This window comes from Miniopterus schreibersii (assembly GCF_964146895.1).
Source record: "Miniopterus schreibersii genome assembly, chromosome: X".
NCBI classification, from domain to species: Eukaryota; Metazoa; Chordata; class Mammalia; order Chiroptera; family Miniopteridae; genus Miniopterus; species Miniopterus schreibersii.
Window position 1 is genome coordinate 36,339,090 of NC_138104.1, and position 13,157 is coordinate 36,352,246.

The 13,157-nt window shown below is 35.4% G+C and overlaps 1 protein-coding gene across 1 annotated transcript; it reads right to left on the reverse strand.

The window, feature by feature from the left end:
* Positions 1-754: 754 nt before the first annotated feature.
* Positions 755-4,142, reverse strand: PABPC5 (poly(A) binding protein cytoplasmic 5). The gene is made up of 2 exons (XM_081125445.1): positions 3,960-4,142; positions 755-3,419 (listed from the first exon to the last, which is right to left on the reverse strand). The coding sequence occupies exon 2, from the start codon at positions 3,278-3,280 to the stop codon at positions 2,132-2,134; it is 1,149 nt and encodes a 382-aa protein (XP_080981571.1). The 5' UTR covers positions 3,281-3,419; positions 3,960-4,142; the 3' UTR covers positions 755-2,131.
* Between the last annotated feature and the right edge of the window lie 9,015 nt (positions 4,143-13,157).

Consider the following 13,157-nt stretch of genomic DNA (forward strand, 5'->3'; position numbering starts at 1 on the left):
TTTGAATGAAGGCTATGTCTTGAACATTTTTCAAAATTATGATACATATATCAATATGATATGCATTTTTATTTTTCTAGACTTAAGCTTTTACATGCTATAGATATTTTTTCAAGCTCATATAACTCAAAAATGTTTTTAAGCAAGGATGTTCTTCACAGCATTGTTTACAAATGTAGAATACATTGAAAAGCATATAAACCACATTCAATAATGAACTACTTAGATAATTTATAGTACATCCACATAATGGAATACTATGCAGTCACTAAAATGATGATACAGATCAATATTTATTGACATGAAAAGATGATTATGTGTAAAATTATGTGAAAATATGATTATGTGTAACGATACATATAGTATGTTTTTTTTTGTTTGTTTGCAACAGGGTGTGTGTATAAATAGGAAAAAAGACAAGTAGTGAAAATATTAATAGTGGTCATCTCCAAGCTATGGAAATTTTACTTCTTTCGCTATAAACTTTTGCATTGTGTACATCTTTTACAATCAGAATGTATTGAGTTTAAAATTTTAAAAAGTGATTTCCATTTGGAAATATTTGATAATTAACATACATGTAATTTGTAGATAATTACATAGAAACAGCTTATTCTCATTATTTTGCGGGCAAATTGCTAACAAAAGTGTTAACAAGTTATATATTTATATTGAATTATGTATGAAACCCAAGACTCTTATGTAGAGAAATAAAAACCAAATGAGAATAGAAACAATACATTTTCTTATGGTTGAATCATATATATTTTTAAAAGTTATTTCAAATTTACATAAATTAGGTATTTATTTTGCTACTTCTAAAATGGATTTAAACTAGCATATATTTAAAGAAAGGCAGTCCAAAGAAAACAGAAAAGTGTAATATGGATGTAAGTTAGATGGGTGGGAAGAAAAGGGAACTGCAAGTGAAATACAGAAAATGTGTAACCTAGAAATTACAGGCTAAATAATGTAACTGTAACAAAGAACAGAACATTCTGTATCAACTTTCAAGCAGCCAGACAGAAAGAGAAGTATAGTGGATTAATAGCTCTCATATGATAGATGAAGGCATGTGATTTAATCACGAGTAACAATGTGTTCCTTCATTTGAAACATCTGTGAATATTTTCACACGGATATAGTCAACAATTACAAGAGAATGACAAGTTTAATACATGTTCTTCAAAGTAGTTTTTCAACATCATTATATGGATTATTTACTTTTTATATTGACAATAAGAGCTGAAGTTAAAATCTTAAACTTATAGATATGTAAAGGCAATTCAGTGCAGTAATTTATCTTTCTTGTTAATTTAACATTATCCAAGGAGTTTAGAGAAAAGGAGTTTAGAAAAGTGAGTAGTAAGAATGCTCTTTTGACTGTTGTCAAATTTCAAATCTCTCAGGAAAGATTTTTAAGATGAAGCTCATAACTTAAAAAATTCCTAAGGTACTGACCGAGAACTCACCAATATGCTTATTTCTCTGAGTATAAAGTTAATAAAGAAAACTCCTGACACTTAGTCACAGTCACTATTAAGTTTGTGGTATGCACAAAATATATTTTAAAATGAAAATAATATAAATAAATAAAGGAAAGAAAAAAGCTCATGTCTTTTAAAAAGAATATTCATATTAAGTAATAACTTAAAGTAAAAATATGCACAAATGATAACTAGACCACATACATTTTCCCTGCACTACTGATTTCTCAATAAGCATGTTAGAAGTCTGCACCGTGATGGAATCAGAAGTCTGGACCATTTTGAGAATATTTTCATAGAAGAAATCAAGTTTAGTAGTGTTATTGAAACAAGGAAGAGAATATATTCAATCAATTACCTCACCTTGACTCATTTAGGAAAACAAATGTGCGGAGGAATCAACTTTATTCTCCATATCCCTAAGAATATTACATCAAAAAATAGTACGAAATGACAGTTTTACAATTAGAAATTATGTTCTTCACTAAAAGGAACAAGATTTTCTGGCTTCACTTTTTTTCAAAAGAAAATATTCACTTAAAAAAAACCACCTGTGAATTGGCATAAAATAACCTCTTATCACAAAGTAGCCCAAACTAAGTAGGCACCAGCTTAAGGCTGAAACAAATGGAGCACTCTTATTCTCACCACCTGCGCCTGGCTTGGCCCAGGGTCACATGCAGCGGCTTGGAGCCCACCATGCGACCATTCATCTCATCCACTGCTTTGGTAGCTTCTTCAAAAGAGGAGAAGCAGACGACACCAAAACCTTTGCTTTGCCTCACTTCCACCATCACTTTGGCTCGGCTAATTGATCCAAAGGAAGAAAATTCCTCCTTCAGTTTCTCATCATCGATGGTCTCATCCAGGTTCTTAATATAGACAGGCACCCCCGGAGGCCGACTTTTTTCTTTTACTTTCAGCCTTTCAAATCTTCGCCTTAATTCAGCCAGACGTTCAATTTTCTTCTGTGCCCGCCCTACATACAGGACTTTTCCATCGATGGACTTTCCGTGCAGGTCTAACACGGCCTTTTGGGCAGCCTCGTGTGTCTCATATCTTACAAACCCAAAGCCTTTAGATTTCCCACTGGCATCTCTTATTACCTTAACACTCTCAGTTGGCCCATATTCACTGAAAATTTCCTTCAGTTTTTCGTCATCTACTTCATCTCCGAAGTTTTTAACGAAAACATTGGTGAACGTTGTTCTGTCCCTGGACCTAACTTCAGCTGCCCGCTCTTCAGGAAATTTGAATCGGCCAACATACACTTGGCGGTTGTTGAGCCGCACACCATTCATGTGCCAGATGGCTCTATTGGCAGCCGCAAGGCTCTCAAAGTGCACATAGGCATAACCCTTAGAGCCATTGTCATCACATACAACCTTGCAGGAGAGAATGTTCCCAAAAGCAGAAAATAGATAAAAAAGGGCCCTGTTGTCTATTGATTTGTCCAGGTTTTTGATGAATATATTTCCAACTCCAGACTTTCTTAAGCGGTCATCTGGCTGAGACCACATGAGGCGGAATGGTTTGCCATTAATCAAATCAAAATTCATGGTGTTCAGGGCCCACTCAGCATCTGCAGGAAAGCGGAAGTTAACATAGCCATAGCCCAGGGGGCTGCGGGTCTCTGGGTCACGACAGATTCTGGTGAAGCGCAGAGGGCCAGCAGGCCTGAACTTTTTATAAAGCATGTCCTCAGTGACATCTGGGTCCAAGTCACCGACATACAGGGCAGCCTTGAGGTACTTCTTTTTCTTGCCAGCAGGATTAGGCTCCCCACTCCCCATTTCTCTGAGCACAGGGAGGAGGCTCTCTTGGGAGAGAAAAGAAGGCTGCTTTCTCTAAACTATGGGCCAAGCAGCTGTTCGCGAACAGAAAAAGCCAAGGCGAAGGAAGTTAAAAGCAGACTCAGTAACAATGTTGAGGCTGAGAAAATGAAGTTCAGAAACACCTGGTCAGCAGGCTCAGAACAAACGCATTAGACAAAAAGGCATCCCAGTAAGGAATCTGTTCTACCAAAGGGACTTACAATTTCCACCCTTTCAGATTTAAAATCAGTTTCAAAAACCAGCAGTGGGAAAGAAATTCCCCTTTCCCTGTTAAATTGTAAGAAATCATCAAGCAGCTGGCTGGCTCCCCACATCTAGCTTTGCAGATCGAGGCCTCGCGACCCGTTTTCTGCATAAATATAGGCCTCGAGCTCCTGTTGGCTTAAAATTACATCAACAAGGGCAGGGGCCGAAAGCGTATTCCTCCGCCAGCCGCCTGGCCGGTCTCAGGCGGGCTCCCAGCTAACTAAGGCCGCTGCACACACTCAGCGTCAGCTAAAGGGCAGACTGGGCACTTGGTGCGCTGAGCCGGCAGTCAGGCTGCAGGCAGCGGATCGGACAGACAGACAGACAAACAGACACACGCGCGGGGGACCGGAGACCGCCCAGATACCCAAGATGCCCACTGGGTACGGACCGAGTGACGCGCGGTGATTTCGGCAGCCTGAGACTCGCGGCAGGTCCGGAGGGACTGACTGGCAGAAGCGCACTGGGTCAGCTCTCAGACGCGAGGCGGTTCCGGACAGATGCGGGGCGGAGTCAGAAGAGAAGGGCAGATGCGCGGCGGGCGGGCAGAGAGCGGACCGATGGACAGGGATTGCTCTCCGCAGGACAGACCGACCCAGGCACGAAAACCCTGTGGTAGGGCGGGGCGCGAGAAAACCCGGAACCCTGCTAAGTAACTTCCCACTTCTCTGTGCCAACATTGTAAAGAAAGAAAGAGAAAAAAAATAAATTAAAAACGGATTTTAGATTTCTTTTTTTGGGAATTTTATTTATTATTTTAAAATATTATCTTTAGGCTGCTAATCCGAAAATCAGAGATGACGATTTAGGTGGAAAGAACTCCCATACTTTTTTAAAAAAACGAATTCCCTAAATTATTTCTGCTTAGGAAATAGGATATAGGTTGCATACTTTTCCTGAGTGCACTGGAAAGTCAGGATTGAGGGCTGGACTGGCTACCCCTCCACTGCTAAATGGTCACAGGGTCAAGTAAAGCACAGGACCATGTTGTGCTTGGCCTTTATCCTTACTCCATTAAACTCCAGCATAATGGTAGCATTATCTCCAGGTAGTAGGCAGAGTCCTGTTCACTGCTCCAGCAATGCTAAGGTTTTAATGATTGGACAACCATAAAATGGACAGCCACAAAATGTTAAAGATATGCTGCCTCCATAATCACAAATTATAAAATCTTAGTTAAAGAGATAAAAGCTGAAGAATCAATATAAAATATATAATTAATATTCACAGATGAAGCAAACACATAAAGAGATAGGCATATTACATAATTAATTACTAATCTCAACATGACTTGTCAACTTTAAACCATTGAGGGGAACAATGCTATAAGATAGGAATCAACTTAGAGATTTCCCAAGATCTTTACAGAGTTGGTGAGAAGCTGTTTTGGATCACAATGTGTATAACACAAAACTCCTCATGCAGCCTAGTCACAACCCCTCCACTGAAAAAGAAAATCCAGGCAATACATATGTCAGTTCTGTGAGTCCAGAAAAGATCCTGTCAAAAAAAAGAATGCATGAGGACATCACCCCAAAGGGCAATGTCTTAAGAAATTCTTAGAATAACAGGCTGAATTCATGTGCTGCTTCATTTTTTACATTTTACATTTTCTGTTAGACTGTATTGTTAACTGAAGATGACAATTTACTCTTAGTATTTACTCAAATCTTTGTGTTGTTTTTTTTTTTTTTTAAATGAGCTCTTTTTTGTTTTAAATCCTCACCTGAAGATATGTTTTTATTGATTTTAGAAAGAGAGGAAGGGAGACAGAAAGGAAAAAAACAAAAAAACACATCAATGTGAGAAAGAAACATCCATCGAGTTGCCTCCTGTAAGCACCCCAAACCCACAGTCTAGGTATGTGCCCTGACCAGGAATCGAACCTGCAACCATTTTGGTTTATAGAACAATGCTCTAACTAACTGAGCCACTGAGCCAGGGCAAATTGGGCTATTTTAATTGGGTTCTTGCTTACCTAGGACATGGAAAATATTCAAGAAAAGGCAAATACAAACAAAATATATGGAAATAGACTAATAAAAACTGGTCTTGCAATATGACCACAATGATCAACATGTAGAAACACTTTCGAACATCTGCTTACTTTATTATATTTTGAATATAATTTTTATATACATCTTTTCTGATAAGCTTAATTAACAATAGTTTTTTTTAATTAGCTTTTGACCATTTTTATTTTTCTCATTTAAAAATCTTACTTCACTGAAAATGCTATATTATAAAACAACATAAATTCAGCAGAATAATTCCTACAGTATTCTTACTGAATCAAATCTAAATGTTCATATTCCAGTTCATTTGTACATATTTTCTCTAAGATTATAAATAGAATTAGGTTGTTAAAAGTAATTATTTTCAAAACAACATCCTCTCTACACTTACCAGCCTTTTGAGGGTCACTGTGGTATAAGCATTTTAAACTATAGTGAACTTTTCATTATATGAAAAAAAATTAGAACTCCTTTGAAATAAATTAATTTTAATACTATTCCCTCTGCTAAGCAGAAATTTATGGGAAAAAGGAAAGTATTTTTATCTGTAATTTGTTTAATCATTTAATATTAAGATTGAGAAGAGTCTGGAATAAAATCAGATATAGAATATTTCTCATTATTTTTATTATATATTAAAGGCAACTTTATAGTCTATGTAACAAATTAAATTCATTAAATGTCCCCACCCAGATTCCTGAGGCAGTTGGCTGAAGCATTTCTGAGTCTTTCTAAATCTGAGAAACATTTTGCATGAGGAAAGAACCCTGGACAACTGGCATTCTAAGTGTATCCCATCACACATTGTTATTTGCAGTTGATAGTAATGCATCAGCTTTAGTGGAAGAAGAGGAGAGTTGGGAATTTTTCATCTTTCTCTTAACTGCTACTTGATCCTGTGGTTCCAATTAAGAGTCTCAGCTGTACAAGTCACTGGGACTTCACAATGAAAGTAAATTTGTTGCTCTCTCTTGAATGAAGTCGGGGTTGGCTGAACAAAATATCATGAAGATTATAAAGAAAAAGCTTCCTAACCTAGAACTTGGCTCATATTTTTGTAGACAAAGAGAAGGAAATTGCAAGAAAACAATTTGACATTAAGAATGTAGTATAAAACAGGCAATTCTACAATAAGTTTTGCAGACAGTAGCAATTCTTTCCCTCTGTTTCCAAAAATTTTATCTTCAACCATGAGCACTAATACTCTGGATGATCATCCTGAAGGCACTGTAATAAGATTAGTTATCAAAGGAAGATTAAACTGTGTTTATTAGAATGTACTTACTAAAGTGACAAAGTAACCAACACTGGAAAAGTTTAAACAGACTTTATAGTGGAATGGGATTTATGCTAAATTGTTAATAAACCAAAATAACTCATTCTTCAATATTTAACCAAAATTTCAGTACTGTTATTTTTATTTTATTTTTCAAAGAGTTATAAGTATTTTATTTTAATTTTGGGGGGGTGAGGTAGTATAGGTGCTTTATTTATTCAATTCTGTAGCTGTACTTCATACATTTTCAGCCCTACAGGATTTATTGAAAATTAAGAAAATTACTTTTATGAAAACAATTTAACATTTTTTTAAAATTTGTCTCATGTACTAACTCCATGTTGAATTAAAAAGTCATGCTTTCAACTGTGAAGAAATCTGAATAATAAAAACAATAAAGTAATATGACAACTTTATATATTTAGGTTTAGTCAGCTGTGTCCTTAGGGTGCTCTTGAATTATATCCTATTAGTTTAACATAAATACATAGCCTACTATATGTTAATTTATGCAATTGCTATGTGTTCACAACCAGTCTATTTAGAGTTTTATATACCATGTATAATGTACTATTTCCTGTTACTATGCATTTATTTATTTATTTTATTTATTTATTTTCAAATTTGTCTTTATTGTTGAAAGTATTACAGATGTCTCCGTTTTCCCCCCCATTGATCCCCTCCACCCGGCATCTGCCCCTGCCCCAGGCCTTCTCCACACTATTGCCTGTGTCCATAGGCTATGCATAAATGCATATTGTTCTTTGATTAATCTCTCCCACCCTACTTCCCCACCTCCACCTTCCCTCTGAAATTCATCTGACTACTCCATGGTTCTATGTCTTTGAATCTATTTTTTTCATCAGTTTATTTTTTTCATTAGATTCCACACATGAGTGAGATCATGTGATACTTGTCTTTCTCTGACTGCCTTATTTCACTTAGCATAACTCTCTCCAGTTCCATTCATGGTGTCCCAAAGGGTAAGAGATCCTTCTTTTTTTACAGCTGCATAGTATTCCATGGTGTAAATTGTCCCACAGCTTTTTATCCACTCATCTACTGATGGGCACTTGGGCTGTTTCCAGATGTTAGCTATTGCAAATTGTGCTGCTATGAACATAGGAGTGCATAGATTCTTTCTAACTGGTGTTTCAGGTTTCTTAGGATATATTCTTAGAAGTGGGATCAAATGGCAGTTCCACTTTTAATTTTTTTGAGGAAACTCCATACTGTTTTTTATAGTAGCTGTACCAGTCTGCATTCCCACTTGTGCCAGGGTTCCCCTTTCTCCACACCCTCGCCAGCACTTGTCATTTGTTGATTTGTTGATGGTAGCCATTCTGACAGGTGTGAGGTGATACCTCATTGTGGTTTTAATCTGCATCTCTCTGATGATTAGTGACGTTGAGCATTTTTCATATGTCTCTTGGCCATTTGTATGTCCTCTTTGGAGAAGTGTCTGTTTAGGTCCCTTGTCCATTTTTTAATTGGATTGTTTGCCTCTTTTTGTCTAGTTGTTTGAGTTCCTTATATATTTTGGAAATTAGCACCTTATCAGTTGTATCATTGGAAAATATGTTCTCCCATACAGTGGGCTCCCTTTTCATCTTGCTGAATTTAAAGATTGCTTTGGGTAGTAAGTACATTTTAATGATGTTAATTCTACCAATTCAAGAACAGGGTATATTCTTCCAGTTGTTTATATCTTCCTCTATGTCTTTTTGCAACGTCCTGTAGTTTCCTGGGTACAGGTCTTTTACTTCCTTGCTTAGGTTTATTCCTAAGTGTCTTAATTATTTGTGTTGCAATGGTAAATGGGATTCAATTTTTAGTTTCCATTTCTGTGACTTCACTAAGGCTGTTTAAAAATGCCATCGATTTCTAGGTGTTCATTTTGTATCCTGCTCCATTACTGAATTCATTTATTAAATCTAGTTTTTTGGCGGAGTCTTTAGGGTTTTCTATTTACAATATCATGTCATCTGCAAATAATGTCAATTGGGATGCCTTTTATCTTTTCTTTTTGTCCGGTCGCTGTGGCTAGGACTTCCAGCACTATGTTGAATAAGAGTGGTGAAAGTGGACACCCCTGTCTTGTTCCTCTTCTTACAGGGAATACTTTTAGTTTTTGCCCATTGAGTATGATGTTGGCTGTAGGTTTGTCATATATGACCTATATTATGTTGAGGTATGATCCCTCTATTCCCACTTTGCTGAGAGTTTTTATCAAAACTGGATGTTGGATTTTGTCGAATGCCTTTTCAGTGTCTATTGATATGATCGTGTGATTTTTGTCTTTCAATTTGTTTATGTGATGTGTCACATTTATTGATTTGTGAATATTGTACCAACTTTGCGTCTCCGGAATAAATCCCACTTGGTCATGGTGTATGATCTTTTTAATATATTGCTAGATCCGATTTGCTAATATTTTGTTGAGGATTTTAGCATCTATGTTCATCAGGGATATTGGCCTGTAATTATCTTTGTAGTGTCTTAATCTGGTTTTGGGATTAAGCTAATGCTGACCTCGTAAAAAGAAGTTGGAAGTGTTCCTTCCTCTTGGATATTTTTGGAATAGTTTGAGGAAGACAGGTATTAGTTCTTCTTTGAGTGTTTGGGAAATCTCCCCTGTGAAGCCATCTGGACCAGGGCTTTTGTGTGCTGGGAACCCTTTGATTACTGTTTCAACTTCATCAGCAGTTAGCCTATTCAGGTTTCCTGACTCTTCCTTATTGAATTTTAGATGGTTGTATTTTTCTAGGAATTTGTCCAGGTTGTCCAGCTTGGTGGCATATAGTTGTTCATAGTATTTTCTTACAGTCCTTTGTATTTCTGTTAGATCAGTTGTTACTTCACCTCTTTCATTTCTGATTTTGTTTATTTTGGTCCTCTCTCTTTGTTTCTTAGTGAATCTGGCTAAAGGTTCATCGATCCTGTTTATCTTTTCAAAGAACCAGCTCTTGGTTTCATTGATCTTTTGTATTGTTTTTTAGTCTCTATGCCATTTATTTAAGCTCTGATCTTTATTATTTCCTTCCGTTCTCTTACTCTGGCTTTTCTAGTTGTTCTCTTTCTTAGTCTTTAAATTGCAGGGTTAGATAGTTTATTAGAAGTTTTGTTTTTGTTTTTTGAGGTAGGCCTATAGTGTGATCAACTTCCTCTCAGGACTGTTTTCTCTGTCTCATAGATTTTGGGTTGTTGTGTGTTCATTTTCATTTGTTTCCAGGAAGTATTTTTATTTCTTCCTTGATATCTTTGGTAACCCATTCATTTTAAGGCAGGAGAATCACCTACTTGGCAGATAGTATCAGACAAATCTTTTTCCTGGTAAATGAACATATGTATTATTATAGGAAAAACACACACACAACAAAGGCACAAACACACACCACATTTTCTGATTAATAACCTTGAGTGACAATTCACTTGATCTAGATAAAAATTTTTTAATGAAAACTTTATGCTTGAGTTTTATTTTCAAATTTTTATTTTGGTGAAATACACATAAAATTGACCTTCTTAATGATTTTGAAGTGCACAATTTAGCAGCATTACGTACATTTACATAGTTGTGCAGCCAATATATTATTTATTATTTATCTCCAGAACTCTTTATCTTGCCAAACTGAAACTCTCTACCCACTAATATATGTATGCTTTCAGATGACACTGAAAATATGTTAAACTATTTCTTTTTAAAATTGATTTCAGAGAGGGGAGAAGGTGAGGGAGAGAGAGAAAGAAACATCACAGACAGAGAAACATCCATCAGCTGCCTCCTGCACGCCCCCCACAGGGGATCGAACCCACAACTGGGCATGTGCCCTGATGGGGAATTAAACCAGTGACCTCTTGGTGCATGGGCTGACATTCAACCACTGAGCAACACTGGCTGGGGGGCACACATGCTAATTACTTTGATTTTCCTTTAAAGAATCAACAGTAATACTTACTTTTTGAATTATAGTATAATCAAAATATTTATTTATTAATTTGGAGATATGCCTAAGCTTTAGCACATTTCCATTAGAAATACAGTCCACTTTTGAATATTTAAATTTGAGTGAAGACATAAACCTACTACAAAATTTCAAAGGATATAAAGAATCCTAGGATTGTTACTGTTGACTAAAGTATTCTACTGTTACTCCAATTACTTTCCCTTATTTCATTTTATAAAATATTTAAATCTTAATACTAGACTTTGGCTACTGAAACATTCTTGAAACTGATTTACTACTAAGACTAAAACTTATTCACTAATAATGAGGGGATATTTCTTTTGGTTAATTTACTTACTTATTTGTGGCTCTAATAATATTGATTTGACCTTTAGAATGTTTGGATACCTTACTCATCAACTTAAGTGAGCTCTCTTTTTCAACTTGACTGCTAGGCATTCTGTGTTTGCTTCAACTCTCTCCCTTCTGCACCATGAGATTTTTTTTACATGCTTGTTTCAAGATGATATCCAATTTTTATGACATTTTTAATCTGATGATATTGAGATACATTTCTAAAGTCTGCTCGTATTTCATTCATTTGCTTAAATAAAATCTATTTATTGAGTGTCCCCTATGTGTCACACACTTTACTTGGCTCTGGGGATAGAATGTTAAACAAGGCTGACATGGTCCCTGGTATACATAAAAGTTTATACATTATAGAGGTGACAATATCATAGACAAATAAACTAAATAAATTAATTCAAATTTGTGACAAGATTCATATAGGAAATAAACCGGGCGATGTGATAGCAGTCAATTGTGGATCACAGACTAGGACAGCCTATCTTAAAATAAAAGGAGCCTTAATAAACATTCTCAACTGGGCATATGTTTTACAAACTTATAAAATATTTAAATGTAATTTATGTTGTTAGATGTAACAAGAAATTATTTCATCGAATGAGGTCTATAGGTTCCAGATAATAAGTAATTTCAGCTTCCCAGAATAGCAGCTGAATGAAGAAGGATGTGGTCATATTGGAAACAATATATGTTTAAAATTGATGATGTTCTTAGTATAGTTTACTAGCCTTGGAAATTATAGGTCAGTCATTAATTATGGTACCTTTACTAAGCTTGTCCACAAACTGGGTCCTTGAAAGCGTTGTTGAGAAGGTAAAAGAAAATAAAAATCATATGAATAATTGCCACAAGGAAATAAGCATAAAAGTATTTTTAAAAACTTTATGTCTACTTGTTCATATTCATAGATGCTATTTTTTACATTTTACTTTCAATTGCAATTGCATTCAACACTTTTTGTAATAGATTCAGTTGTATAGCATAGCAGATAGATATTCTTACAGATTACAATGTGTTCCCTACAGTAATTCAAGTGCCCATCTGGCACCATACATAGTTATTACAATATTGTTAACTATATTTCCTATGCTCTGTCTTATATCCCCACGACTATTTTGTAACTGCTAATCAGCACTTCTTAATGTCACTTTAGAAATTTTTAAGTATATTTTGTATAGGGCCCCTTCTTTCCCCTTCTCTTTATCCCTGTCTTTGTTTTTTGTTTTGATCATGTAGACCTAATTCAGGACATAAAGACATATAGATAGAGGTACCCAATATGTTTCTTTGAAATACTGATTTATTGTATCCATGTTAATTGTAAGCACCTTATAATTATTACATTTGTAAAAATAACTTGAGATATAAAAACAACAAAAAAAGGAAAAAATAAAACCTCTGGAATGAAAGAGTATTCACTTTGAACTTAATTTTTCTACTTAGGCAGCCTCAGAAAGGTCTGAAAATAAACTTCCATTTAATACTTATTATTAATTATCCATTTCTGTACACTTCTTTCCTTTTTTTCTCTGCATTATAAAACTGTTCTTCAAAATCAGGTTTAATTAAATTCTTTCAAGAAAGCCTATTCCATTTTTACCCACTTAAATATATTCCTTATCTTCCAAAATATTTATCATTTGATAATGCTTATGTGTGTGTGTGTGTGTGTGTGTGTGTGTGTGTGTGTGTGTGTGTGTGTAATTTTTTACTTTTTCTGAGCCCATTGCCTTTTCTGGGTGAAGTAAAATACTGGGGAATGGACTTTCATACTGTCAAAAAAATCACTTCTATGTGTTCTTGTTCATCTAAACTGAATTGAACTAAAGTGAGTTGCATTGAGAATATTAAGGCACATTATTGTTTTAATTATTATTTTTTTAAATATATCTTTATTGATTTCAGAGAGAGGAAAGGAGAGGGAGAGAGAGAGAGACAGAAACATCAATGATGAGAGAGTCATTGATCGAGCCCACAACCGG